The 13,917-nt window shown below is 45.5% G+C and overlaps 1 protein-coding gene across 1 annotated transcript in view; it reads left to right on the top strand.

Moving 5' to 3' along the window:
* The window catches only part of LOC116953249 (tenascin-X-like), a 115,451-nt gene extending 106,885 nt beyond the window's left edge, over window positions 1-8,566 (top strand). Inside the window, exons 37-41 of the mRNA XM_076074714.1 lie at window positions 2,327-2,475; window positions 3,065-3,161; window positions 4,587-4,748; window positions 5,480-5,643; window positions 6,108-8,566. Of these exons, the coding sequence (XP_075930829.1) occupies window positions 2,327-2,475; window positions 3,065-3,161; window positions 4,587-4,748; window positions 5,480-5,643; window positions 6,108-6,242 (707 nt within the window). The 3' untranslated portion in view covers window positions 6,243-8,566. The remainder of the gene's footprint in view (window positions 1-2,326; window positions 2,476-3,064; window positions 3,162-4,586; window positions 4,749-5,479; window positions 5,644-6,107) is intronic.
* Window positions 8,567-13,917: the final 5,351 nt, after the last annotated feature.

The following is a 13,917-nucleotide window of genomic DNA, read 5'->3' as shown; positions in this document are numbered from 1 at the left end:
GGCGCCCCGGATGCCACTTAGAGGTTGCCACCTGGCCCGGTTTTCTCAGGATCGCCCTCGTGCGGAGGTAGATGATAATAATAATGATGATGGTAATGCCTTTCATATTTATCCAGGGGGCGGTGTGGTCGCCCAAATTGGGTAATTTCTAGGTTGAAAAATTTGGACGATGACACCGGCACACATCATGGGCTATGCTTTTTCGAATAATGTCATGGAATCTTTAACACGTCGGCTTTCACGACCAATATTATCCGTGATAGAGGTTGTGTTGTAAGGTCGAATTGTAAATGTTGTGGGTTTACTCTCCAACACACCGGTGTGCTGAGCTAGTAACCAATTGGGATGTTTTGTTTACGTGACAAACCTTACTAAATGGCTGTGTTAGGTGGCGGCGGGTTTAACGACACATTTATATTTACGCGATTTCACCCAAAAAAACAACCTCATTATGAACAGTAGGAGGCAGCACTTTCCCACCTGCCCTGTCCCTAAGATAATGTCTGTCTCTCATATTGGGATTTAGCCAATTTCAGTGCAGAACCAAATGTTATATTGCGCGTTTTTGCGTGCAGATATTCGTGACTGGGCTGATATAATCAATTGTGCACAATCCCTTGAGAACCCATTGTAATCACAGGTGGCTGCCAGCATTCGAACCCAATATCTGAACAGCTTTTGCCTCAACTACGCAGTCATCTGTTTTATTTTTTATCGGTAACATTTCTATTATGTTACACATATGAATAATGTTTCCTCTGTGACATCTGGTCGTAATGAAAAAGCAGCAGTAAATTTCTCGCATTTAATCGCTTACATCTGGCCACGTAAAAGGAATGCACCATGTGTTACTGATGTTATCCACTCGGGATGTATCAATCATCCCCTCCACTATTCATCGTATGGTCACAATTCGGGATCAGGATTCAATTCATGAGCTTTTTTTGCCATGGTGGTGCACAGAGAATATGTAGTGATGAATATATATCATTTAAATAATTTAGTCCTTTGTCAATCCACTGCTGGACGAAGGCCACCCCGATGCCGTGGTCAGTCATGGGGGTTGTTTGATTATACATCACCTTCGGCAACCGATGCTGACCAGTGTGGTGAAGTATGGTTAAACAAACCTCCCTGCCAGGCACGACACGGAGAGGCCTTCATCCAGCAATGTCTTGAGAAAGCATAGTCAATGATCTGTTGCGCTCAGCGGATTGTTGAATAGTGTTGGTGCAAACTGCATAACAAATTTGAGGATTCATCTTCTTGGTTCTTTCGGTAAAGTCAGGTAGAATGGAAATAAAATAATAAAAATTAAACATAATAAAATAAAATTCTCACGACGTTTCGGCCACAACACAAGTAGCCTTCTTCAGGTGAAGGAACAGAACTGTCGGGACGACAGCGCTTCAATGAACACTGCTAAGCTTGGCAGCGTCTTTTAAGCTGGGTGGGAGGAGCAGAGCGCCTTGAAAAAGGAGTTATACATATCAACAGAAGAATTTAGCATTGAAGTAGCTGTGTTAATGTGTTGGATTAGCAGGGTGTTAAAGTCAGAAATTAGCATGTAACTGGGAGATTAGCATGATATTAGTGTGAGGGATTAGCATGTAACTGGTCACGGAAGTAGCTATGTTAAAGTCAGAGTTTACATATCAACAGAGGCATTTAGTATATTGACGCTAAAGAACTGCAACTACCCAACTATCATACAATAAGCCGATGTGAAAGAACTAAGTATAAACTACATCAATATAATAAATATACTCAATATATTATTCAATAAGTTGAGCTATTAACATAAAGTTACTGGGTATACACTACACTATATAATGAATTTGAGGATCGCTGACCAAAACCTAGTGGCCATACGGTTTCGGAAAGCCCACTGCTCTATATCAAGTAAAACAGCACGAGGATGACGATGACGACGACATTATACAGAGCAAAATCCATAAGTATGTATGTTGAACTTCTTTCGCACCGTACATAGCCAACAGTGCTATTTGGAGGTGCGGGGAAAGGACAACAAAACTAAACACCAAAAATCAGTTTTAAATAAATTCGTTTTCAATCTAGATTTGAAAGTGCGCAGCTCCAGTGGGCTTCCTAATATCGGAAGGAAAGAGCGTTCCAGACGGCCGCAGAGGCGCATCCGAAATCACCGCGTGATGCGGTGACCGCCCTTATTCGATCGCCAGCCAAAATCCGCCCCTGCAGCATTCGCCGCGGTGGGTTAATGCTCCTTGACGAGGCGATCAGCAAGCTATTGTGCTTCATTTGTGGCAACGTTGTTGAACGATGATTATTGAACCGTTGCGAGCAGCCCGAAAGAAGACGAGCTTCCCCAGGGACTGCAGCGAGGCCTTGCAGGGCGACCAGGCCAGCGGCGTGTTCACCATCTTCCTGAACGGCAACGCGAGCCAGCCACTGCCGGTCTACTGCGACATGACCACCGACGGCGGAGGATGGATCGTGAGTGGCCATTTTTCTCAACCGGGGTCGTTTTTTGTTCTTTTTTCCTCCTCTTCCTCACAATAATTTACATTCCCCTGACGGAAGTTGTACAGAAGTTGTACAGGAAACGATGTGGCATTGCGACGGGGCACGTTTAATTTCTCAGCAACTCAAAAAAGAACCTTTTGCGTGACATTTCGTCTCACAAGGGGACCCCCCCCCCCCTCCCTAGTGGCAGCTGTCCCCGTGCGGCACAAGGTGTACACACAGTTATCAGAGGGCTGCAGGGTTGCTGCGGGCAGTCCATTGATGTACTGCAAATCTATGCTTCCCGCCTCCACCGACTGACCGTTGTGGTGAAATATGGTCAAACAAATGCCACGACACCATACAAACTTTTGAGGGCCCTCATCCGGCAGTGTAGAGACAAAAAGGCTGTAAATGTCAAATGTTACATCTCGGAATACTTGTCAGTGTCTAGCCACGGGAAAATCTTTGGAGCTGACCAACCGACTCACAAGTTTTTTACGACTGACGTACGCGGCATTGCCTTGGCATTCGTTCAGAAAGGTTCGCTAAGCGCGGTGTTTCATGTGCATTCACACAGGTCGTACAGAGGCGTCAAAACGGGCTCACGGACTTCTTTCGTAACTGGAAGGCATACGAGAAAGGCTTTGGAGACATCAACGATGAATTCTGGCTCGGTAAATAGCATCTCAGCCGTTAGCCTCCGTCACCCGAAATGCACCCCATCTGATAATTATTTGGAAGCCGCGCAGAGGGCTAAACCTGGATGGAGCTGCACACTGCTGCAGGACTGCTGCCGCCGCTACGTCGGGAAAGAAGAGTGCAGCAAAATCGACTGTTGTACTGTGATTCTACCCCCCCCCCCCCCCACGTGTTCACCAACCTGCATTGACCAGCGTGGTGAAATATGGTCAAATAATCCTTACGACCTGCACGACATGTGGTGGGGAGGGGAATCCTCATCAAGCAGTGGATTTACAAAAGGGCTTAGTTTCTTAGTTTTATGGTGTCGGACTCAATTTGATATGAGGTGAGGAGCACTGTTAAACGTCATTCGTTAATTAATGTACTTTGCGTTTAGAGGAGCAACGTGCGTCTCTATAAACGTGCGTTTTAGATTATCTGGCTGCTGTAAATTTCCACGCGATAAGCCACGTCTCGTTGAGCTGTCGTTTGTGGCCAGATCGCTTCTCAAAATAGATCTGCATAGCTTAGCGGGCCTTTCCTGATAAAATAAAATACATCGTTTATTAGTTTAGGTTAGTTTTACTCGTATTGGTTTTACATTTTCTGGCAATAAAACAGGTGTTAAATGTTCAAACACCAAATAGATCATGAGGCCAATCACTTTCAAAGACAATGCATATATAAATCAGAGAGTGTTTCATATTCTTAGCTCTTTCGGTAAAGTCAAGTTGAAGGGAAACAATAAAATAATAATATTACTGAAGGGAAACAATAAAGTAATAATATTATTTATTGTTTCCCTTCAACGTGACTTTACCGAAAGAGCTAAGAATATGAATTACTGCAGTCACGAAAGCTTTAAATCAGAGTGTTTGTATGTTTTTCCACAAGTACTCTGTGTGGTTAATGCGGACTCGATTCCTTGCAAAGAGGGGTAGCTATTTGGTGTTTGAACATCATAGCAACTCCTGTTTAATTGCCAGAAAGGGGTAAAACCAATTCTTCATACTCTTTGGTTCTTTCGGTAAAGTCACGTAGATAGGAAAATAAATAATAGATCAGGACGTTTCGATCGCAACAACAAGCGACCGTCTTCAGGTGAGAGAGAGAAGCATGCCGTCGTGGCGAGAATTCCTGCAGTCACGAAAAGCTTCAAATCGCAATTCTTATTAATATTATCATACATTTTTCATACTTTGATGCTGGCAAAAAAGGTCCCATAGCTATAGGTTACTCGTCCCTGCGCGAGTTTTCACGGGTTATACGGCATCGTTCTCCCGATGCGTTTTCGGGGTCGCGGCACAGCAAGCCCCGAAGTCGCACGTCAGTGGCGAGGTCAGGGTTGTGGTGGGGGGGGGGGGGGGGCTTCACGTCCTCGTCTCTCAACCGCCCTCGCCGCTGCGTCACCCCCGCAGGCCTCCAGAACATCTTTGCGCTGACGTCGCAAGGGCGCTACGAGCTGCGCGTGGACCTGCGAGACGGCGAGTGGGGCGCCCACGCCGTGTACGACCACTTCTCCGTGGCCAACGCCAGCGGCCTCTACCGACTCAAAGTCGGCGAATACAGCGGGACGGCCGGTGAGAACCCTCCCCCGCCCGGTTGGAATGAGATAGACAGAATTATCCACCCCGCCACCGCCCACCGCCCACCGCCACCCACCCCCCCAAAAATAAATGACACTTGTTCTTCAATCGCTGGACGTTTCAGAGCAGCCTCTAATTGCTGGGTGGGGTGGGGGGCGGGCGGTGAAAGAGGCCCGAGCCCCCTCTGCTGAATGGTTCAAGTCACCCTTTTTTCCATTAATGTGCGAGCTTCGTTTGATATACAAACCCTCCACGGCAGTTGGGGGGGAGGGGGGGGGGCGGGCTGTACAAAAAGCCTCGTAGTATCTGTTGAACCTGTTTCGCACCGTACGTAGCCAGCCGTGTCAATCGGAGGCAGAGTAGAATTAAGCGATGGGCATTGCCGCCTTGCCTCGTACGCACAGGGAGAGTGGGGTGAGGCCGAGAGCAAAATCCACAATCGACAAGCACAGACGCTGCCGTTACTTACTCATTCTGCTTAGCGTTTAACTTCCCTATTAAATTTGTTAAGCATCGACTGCCGTGCTCGTATTGTGTCCTCCCCCCCCCCCCACCCCAGTTTTTTGTAAACAAGGTCGCGTTATGGGGCTGTCTCAGGATTTCTTGCGTTACGTTGAACTTCTTTCGCACCGCACATAGCCAGTCATGCTAATCGGAGGTGCTTGTCACTTCCCTGTGCGCCGCCCTCCGCCCCCCCGCCATCCACCCCACGTGGTCCTACGCAGGCGACTCAATGACCTACCACCAGGGCCGTCCGTTCTCGACGGTGGACCGGGACAACGACCTGGCCATCACCAACTGCGCCGTCTCCTACCACGGCGCCTGGTGGTACAAGAACTGCCACCGGGCCAACCTCAACGGCAAATACGGAGACACAAGCCACAGCCAGGTGCGGGCACGGCACTCGGCCTCGCGGCACGGCCACCGTTCAGCATACGTACATACAAAAGTATCACGCATCATGTATCCCTCCGTCGCGTATTTTTGGCAGTCAAGACTGATTCGCGAATTTGAAACGAGGATCTCAGCAGTGGCAGCTAATCGCGCTGACCTCTAAACCACCCAGCCATCACTACGGGTTTTGATCTGCGTTAGCTTAACATAATACACTCCGATTGCTAGAATTTGTGACGTTGCTAAGATTTTCGTAGGCTATGTCCAATGTTGAAGTAACGACAATGAAGATTTCTAATAAATAAAAACTTCACGAAAAAATATTTTGGGTTTAAATATCATTGAACGGTGTCTACGATGCGAACGTTGTCAACTTTTCACGCATTTTCAATTCTCACCCCAACCTTTGTGGCTACATTCGTTTGTCGTTTTTTTTTGTTTCGTTTTCTCCGATAACAGGGCGTCAACTGGTACCACTGGAAAGGCCACGAGTACTCCGTTCCGTTTGTGGAGATGAAGATTCGCCCGTTCGCCGCTGCCAAGAGGGGCAGCAGACAGCACCTGCGGCAGCTCGGGAGAGAAGGGCGGAATTAGACGTGGGCTTTGATGTAGCATGTGGGTTGGCTACGTACGATGCAAAAAATGTTAAACGTACTTGCATTCATTGAAGGAAGAGATGCCTCCGCACCCACCGCCCTCCTCCCCCCCAAAAAAATAACGAAACAGCTTTTTGCCTTTTGTAGACACACACACACGTAGCCTGTCGGTCCGACGTGCGATTGAAGTTTGTCAGCGAGTAAAATACTTTCAAATTACTCTTTTGGCGTGCCGTCGTTGTGGCACTGCAGTAACATTGTAGTAAAGTGTAAATCAATTCGAACAACACGCGCCGTACAACCTGAAAACACATCGGAGAGCTGTACAGTTATGTCGCAGCGCGATCATGAGATCAAATTTTTGTTTTTCATTAACGAAGCTTCAATCTCGTGTCGGGCAGCCCAGGTGAACACAGCGCCTAGCTAGGCGAGTATAAAATCTGCGAACTAAGAGCTGTCCGGCTCTCAGACGTGTTTTCAGGCTGTACCACGTGTCCTTTGGTATCATGTCCGTCGTTTTACGCCACGTTCTGAGACCTTATCCAGGGACAAAATTGAGCATCTCCCGTTCTACCTTGACTGCGTAAACGTCACCGGCTACTGCCGGTGTCGGTCATCGTCAAGAACCAGCCACAAGAGCGGCACTCCAGCGACGCTATATAATCAAGGGAGAACGGCGATCTGTGCTCAATTCGGTTCCCGGAGAAGCTCCCGGCACGTGGAGCGAAACGTCGGACATCATTCCAGAGGACGCGCGGCAACGACCCGAAAACAAATAGCGGGGATCTGCACAACTCGACCGCGACGACCTACGCAGTAGAATAACAGCTGATTTGCTTTTTTGTAGAGTTGTCTTACGTAACGGACAGTGCTGGCAGTTGACTGACACGTTGGGTTCCACGTTGAAAGTCAACGGGTCAACAATTACACATCACGCATCCGGGAATTTTCTTTTTTTCTTTTTGAACGTCTAGCACAGCGTCCGTGAGCACTGTCAGCAGACGACCTTGCTGCCAGCACCGTGCTCTAACAGATAGTTGACAAAGAGATTTGAAAGATCAGTTTATATATTCTTAACAAGCATAGAGACAATACTTTATTATGACGAAATGTTTCATTTATGTTGTTTTTATTTGGGTCAACTCCGTTTATGTTATTTTACCTATCAGAAGCAAGGAACAGAGAGTTTAGATAAACGATCAAAGCTCTAGCTTGGTGATTGCCCACCATCCAATTGCTTCCGTTGCTATACGATGTTATTTCATGTAGTATTGAGAGATGTTATTCAATAGAGTCTATTACATTATATTAAGTACCCAAAAGAATCGACATTTTTTGTCATCTGTGTCTTAGAATAAACACATTTCCTTTTGGCAAGACATTGATAACCCTGCATAGACGCCTCTGTCGGGTTACAAGGTGTGAATGGTGCTAGATTAAAAAAAAAGTTATTACAAATTTCACACTGCCTGAACTAACCTTCGCTTACCCTGGCTAAGATGGTATATTTGCTGTTTTGAGAATATTTTTACCAAAGCACTGTACATAAAAGAGATGATTATATAAACGGTCAGTACACAAAACTTGTGAAACTCATAGCTTTGTATTGCAATATATTTTAATTCTGAAAAAACAAATCTTAATTATATATATCTCTTGAAAGAAAAAAATTCAACTTAACAAGTTTAAGATTAAGAAGTTTAAGATTAGCATTACTGCAGCTCGAATTTTGAAGGGCATTGTCAAGAGGACACTGTGGTGCCAAAGCTTTTTTTGTCTTGTATTTAAGTAAATGTATATGAATAAATTGGTTAAGTCCCTTGGAGTTAAAACTATATCCAAATTAATTGGAACATTTTCAGTTTCATTGCTCTATATGCTGTGGATGTGTTTCAAGTAGGGGTGGAATGATTTACCCACCGCTGGCAATTAAATGACTTCTCGTGAACCGGGATCATAGTTCGATTTGGTGAATGGTAGCCGCCACCTCAAGCGGCTGCAGGAGTGACATTGATTTTTACGTGTGCTTAATAATGTATTCCCATGAATCGATGTATCATCCCACCCTTAAATTCGAGACACTGGCGATGTTGCTGTCAAGCTTAAAGTTAAGTACCAGCATTTTACTTGCTGGAAATCTGCATTTTATCCAGTAGAATGTCAATGTTTATGGCATCAGACCTGTTATGTTTTTTTGAATAATCTTAAGATGCCTCTCATCATAAATGCTCCTGTTAGAATGAAATGCTTTATTAAATCAACATCGGCTTCATATTCCCTGTACAACAGTGTATTGCAATAAATGGGAATGATCCTCAACAATGTTGTGTTTGTTACATAATTGTTATTGTTTTATGACTGGGGATGTGAACGTGTTTTTGTTTATACAGGCCTTGAGCACCACCACGCCACGACGCTCTGCAAGGCTACCGAGTACCCAGGACTCACCCTGGGGAACACTTTTGTGTTAATTAGTTCGAAAGCAGAATGACAATCAATACATCACCAGCACTTTGAATAGAAGTGAGTTTATTTAGTAATACCGTTTTGATTATAGAAGGGTTTGTTACACAATGGATACTATTCATATATTTTAAAACTGGTCATCAGAAAAATTATTTTTAAATGTAAGTCTCATCAGGCCTCATGGTGTCACGTGAAATCTGCCACTGTTATTGTTCAGACCATATCTTGGGCCTCGCGACAGTGCTATGACAAACGGCCATTGCCCGAAGCATTAACATTCCAGCACGTGACAATTAGGGGCCTCCAATGAACAATCGAAACCAACCAATCGCTTCATCGCACGGTTCTGCCCTCTCGGTCAGGTCATGCCTTCCTTAAGACAAACGAAAAATGATTTTGCAACGTGGTCTGCTACCTCTTGTAGCAGACTTTTTGATATGCGTGTAGTGCTTAGTGTAGTGGGGTCAGCAGACCCCGATTGCATCGTTTTAAATGGTTTTGAAATGTATTTAAAAAAACAACGTCTGAAAGCCATGTAGAACAGCACACATCACTCCAACTCCCTCGTTAATCGCGAGCCCCGTCTAGGACTCTGCTCCTTTAAATCCTCATACCCCCCCCCCCCCATAAAATCCTTGTACCCCCATAAACTGATCTTTCAAAGAAGAAGTCATTTTTTTCTTTTGTCTTTCACCACAAAATTATTCCGAGAGCTGCATCAGACGCAAAGCTACACGAACATAGCAAGTACACAGCATATGAAAAACAAATTCTGACTTAAACAAAATAGGTGATGGAATAAACTGCATATTATAGTACAAAGACGAGAATAAAGTGACATGTTTTTTAAACAGCTGCCAACAACGAAACAGCCATAGAGCCGCAAGGGGGCAGTCAAAGAGTCGCGTGCGGCTCCGAAGCCGCAGGTTGGTGACCCCTGCCCTAAATCCTCATTCGCCCCCTCTCCCTGATCCGTTACAAAATGCCGAACGAGGTCACCACGGCCAGAATCGTAAATCCGCAATCAAACCCGACACGTGAAGATGCGTAAATCACGTCTCTCCGTCCAGAGCCGGAATCAACAAACAACCCCACACACAACGAGAAACTGCAAGTGCGCGCACGTGTCTCCAGCATGAATGGACACGGTACCTTGTGATCGAACAAACTCGTGTGTTAATGACAGAGACCATCCCTCTCACCGACATGCTTCGTCCTGCGGATGGTGGGCCCACAGGACGTGGGCCAACGTAGCCAGTTCGGGCCGGGCCCGACCTGGCTACGTGGGGTCACCCGGCCACCAGGCGCTTTGCCGGCGAACATCGCTCCCGGGCCGGGCTCCGGGCGGGTGTGTCACGTAGGGGCCGGATTCAGGCGCGGGGCTTTAGGGGCCGTCCATAAATGACGTCACGCACCTGGCGGGGGGGGGGTCAGACATTTGTGACGATGTGTTACGAGGGTGGGGGGGGGGGTGAGAAATGTGACGTCACATCAAAATGCGCAACTTTAAATAAATATAGACAACACGGTCTACTTAATTGAATAGACTTTTAAATAAATGTTTTCTCCTACAACATCAGAGTGCAGCACCACATTAAATACGCACTACAATGACAATAGTTTAAAGCGATTTGAAGCATGTTTTATATATATTTTGGGGGGGGGGGGGGGGCACAGCTTTGTGACGTCATATTTGAGGGGGGGTCTGACTCTTTGTGACGCCGTGTGACGAGGGGGGGGGGGTCAAAAATTGTCCAAAATCACGTGACGTCATTTATGGACTGCCCCTTAGGCGCTGCAGCCCAGGGGGCTCCGTCAGCTGGAGGGCCTCCAGAGATTCAGTGAAAAGTTATTTCGTTTGTGAATGCTGAATTGTATTTGTTTGTTAGCCTCGTAAAAATAAATACGATTTGTATTTTTACTTTGGTTTCCTTTTGAAAATATTACTGGGGGCCTCACAGTACCTGTAGCCCAGGGGCCTACAAAATGTTAATCCGGCACCTGGTGTCACCATATCCCTTTGGTGCTTTGAGACCATTCATGATTTGGATTTTGTTTGGGACTGTTATTTGTCTGGAACCTCCCCACCAGACCTGTTCGCCAAGGGAGACCCGACCAGGAGTGTAAGACTCCAGGCGACATAGCTCTGAGGTTCATTTGAACACACAAACTCTACCACCACCACGACATCAGCTGTCAAACCACACCGGTTCACACCGTATTCTTGTACAGGGAAATTGAGTTTTCAGGCCCATACGGCGTACAGCCGTTTCAATACGGGAAAAAGACCATTTCTATTTATTTGGGTTTCTCCCTTGTGATTTGGGCTTTGTCGGATGAACGCTGAGATTTATAAGGGGCGCGGGGTGACCAAAAAGGTCTCAATTGGTCTGTAATAAAAGAGGCACTGATAAAGGGTTGACAGGGATGCCACGATATGGTTTACGATCCGCCGGTGGGGATAGCAATAGGTTCAGGAGATAAATGCCAACGTCGAAGTCTGCTTGACCACCACTAGAGGGCTTCGGAAGAGCGTTCGTGTCGTGTTCCTGCTCCGTTGAAGGATCGCTGACTGCGGTGGTTTCCTGCATGGTTCACAGTGTTGGTTGCATGGCCTACAGTCACACTGCTTCTGCCTTGTCTTTAAATTTACTGCGTATGCTACCCGACGCTGCAAGTAATCGTGCTGTATTAGTGTACACTCACATTGCGAGTAATATACAGGGTGGGAAAGTCCCTACATCCTTACCTGCAGCAGTCATAACACGTTTTCAAGCCAGGGACTTCTATTATATATTTCGCACACGCCATACCTCATGAGCAATCGTCTAGGTATTCCAGTGGAACGTTTTAAATTAATTTAAATAATGAGAGAGTGGTGTTCGGAAAACATGGCTTCGATTCCTGACTGTGACTAGCACCCATGGCGAATTATATCTGAACCGGTCCTGGAAATCCCCCCCCCCCTTGTTCACCAACTCGCACGAAACAAGCGTGCTGAAGTATGGACTACGTACGGTGCGATAGAAGTCCAACGTACATACAGCATGGCAGGGATTTAAAAATGCTGAAAATTAGAATTGAAATCACAATTGTTCAATATAACCACAAGGTGGAGCTCGTCGCCCAGAGCCTGCTTGCGGGGATCAGTTTATATTTTGTATTGTTTTCAACTATACAATTTAATGCGTAAGCAAATTCATAGTGTCTATATAGTTTCAGCATGTCGGCACAGAATATACGGCAGTGGAAACAAGTGACACAAATTGCAGTGGACACCTACGGGCTTTTTGCCCATGGAGTTTGATGATGATATAAACATAAACTTCGGTTGGCTACGTACGGTGCGAAAAAAGTTAAACATACATACAGAATGGCAGGGCGCGCAGCAGTGGATTTGCAAATGATGAAAATTAAAACTTGTAAACACAATTGTTCAATAGAACCACAAGGTGGCGCCCGTCGTCCAGAGCGTGTGTGAGGGATCCGCGTATATTCTGTATTGTTTTCAACCATACAATTTAATGCGTAAGCAAATTCATAGTGTCTCAATTGTTTCAGCATGTTGGCACAGAATATAGGGGCAGTGGAAACAAGTGACACAAATTGCAGTGGACACCAACAGGCGTTTTGCCCATGGAGTTTGATGATGACGATATAAGCACAAACTTCGGTTTAACACTTAGGCTTTTGCGGCCGATATTAACCATAAGAGGTTTTTGGTTTTACTCTCCAACACACCAGTGTGCTGAAATCGTAATGAATTGGCACGTTTTGTTTACGTGACAAACCTTACGAATTGGCTGTCTGGTGTTGGCGGGTTTAACGACACATTTATATTGACGCGATCTAACCTAAAAACCTCCATTTTAAACAAACTTATTAACAGTGATATAAACTAGGCTAACACTTGTTTGACTACGTCAAAACTATTTTATATAACTTTCTTTGTTGTTGAAATGCCGGCCGAATATGTTTTCCCCTGCAGTGTCATTAATTGTTTTCCCTCCACAACTTTATTGCGATTGTGCTCTTGCAGTATTCTTTCCGGAGACAAAGCAACTCTTGGGATCTCACGCAAAACCGCCCGCGGAAGTGAATATCACAGAACTACCGTGACATTCCTTCATGTGACCTCTGTACCACACAAGCCGAGGGCAAAACTCTCCCACCCGCCCCTTCGACTGACACTTAATCCGATATTGTGAATTCTGAGAGCTGATTTTTTTTTCCCAAAAATAATTGCAGAATCAAGTTTAATTTCATTTTTGCGGTAATTGGTGACCGTTCTCACACTACACTTGAGAACGTAATTAAATCACAGGCTGGCCGAAATTTGGATTCGAAACCTGGTTATGTAGCGGTGCCAGCTCAACGCTCTGACCTTTGATCCCACCCGGTCATCTCTGACCTCTGAACCCATCCACTATTTTTCTCCAATTAAGTTAGGGCATTGTTTACCCAAATTCATTTGAGCGTAATTCTTTCACCCTTTTGATTGACATTTCCTTTGTTCCGTTTGGTTTTGCGTGAGACGATAACGGAATGTCCGGAAGAACACCCATGCATACCAGGGGAGACCACTGCACAACATCACTGAATGTTATTCCATAAAAATGTGATATCGTTTACAGTCTACGCGTTATCGAAAGCATGCCTGGGTGCACGGAATACACATCTATTGTGTTATAGGAATCAGTAGAAGGTTTGCCACGCTATTTGGCTTTAAGGGCACACTTTTTTCTGAATAATTAAGAACAAAAACATCTAATTTTATATTTGAATTCATCTTCATGCTCAGCCATTATCAATCCACTGCTGGATGAAGGCCTCCTCAAGCCTTTGCAATATTTTACGATCCTAAGATTTAATACTTAACCTAACACACGAGCTGAACGCGTCGTTCCGTCTCCTCTAGAGGCACTTAAATGCGTTTCATTCATTGATTGCCAGCGCATTTGAATTCGGCATTCGCTAAATGTCCAGATACAAACTATGGGCACCCCCCCTAAGCTCAAGCACAAAAGCGTTCACTATTGGATGGGGGACAGCCGATATTATTTTAGAATGTTAACATCTTGTGTTGGGAATCAGAAACCCTTCAAAAACCTCCAGATACTGACTTGCATAGCTCTACATTCAAACGCACAGCACGTGTTATGGCTTTGTCTAGATTTTTTTTGGGAGCTACAATTCTTTTGTACATT

This window comes from Petromyzon marinus, chromosome 50, assembly GCF_048934315.1.
Source record: "Petromyzon marinus isolate PM22_M1 ecotype Great Lakes invasive population chromosome 50, UKy_Petmar_22M1.pri1.0, whole genome shotgun sequence".
Taxonomy (NCBI): domain Eukaryota; kingdom Metazoa; phylum Chordata; class Hyperoartia; order Petromyzontiformes; family Petromyzontidae; genus Petromyzon; species Petromyzon marinus.
Note: the sequence above shows the minus strand (reverse complement) of the source record. Positions and strands in the feature narration are given on the sequence as shown.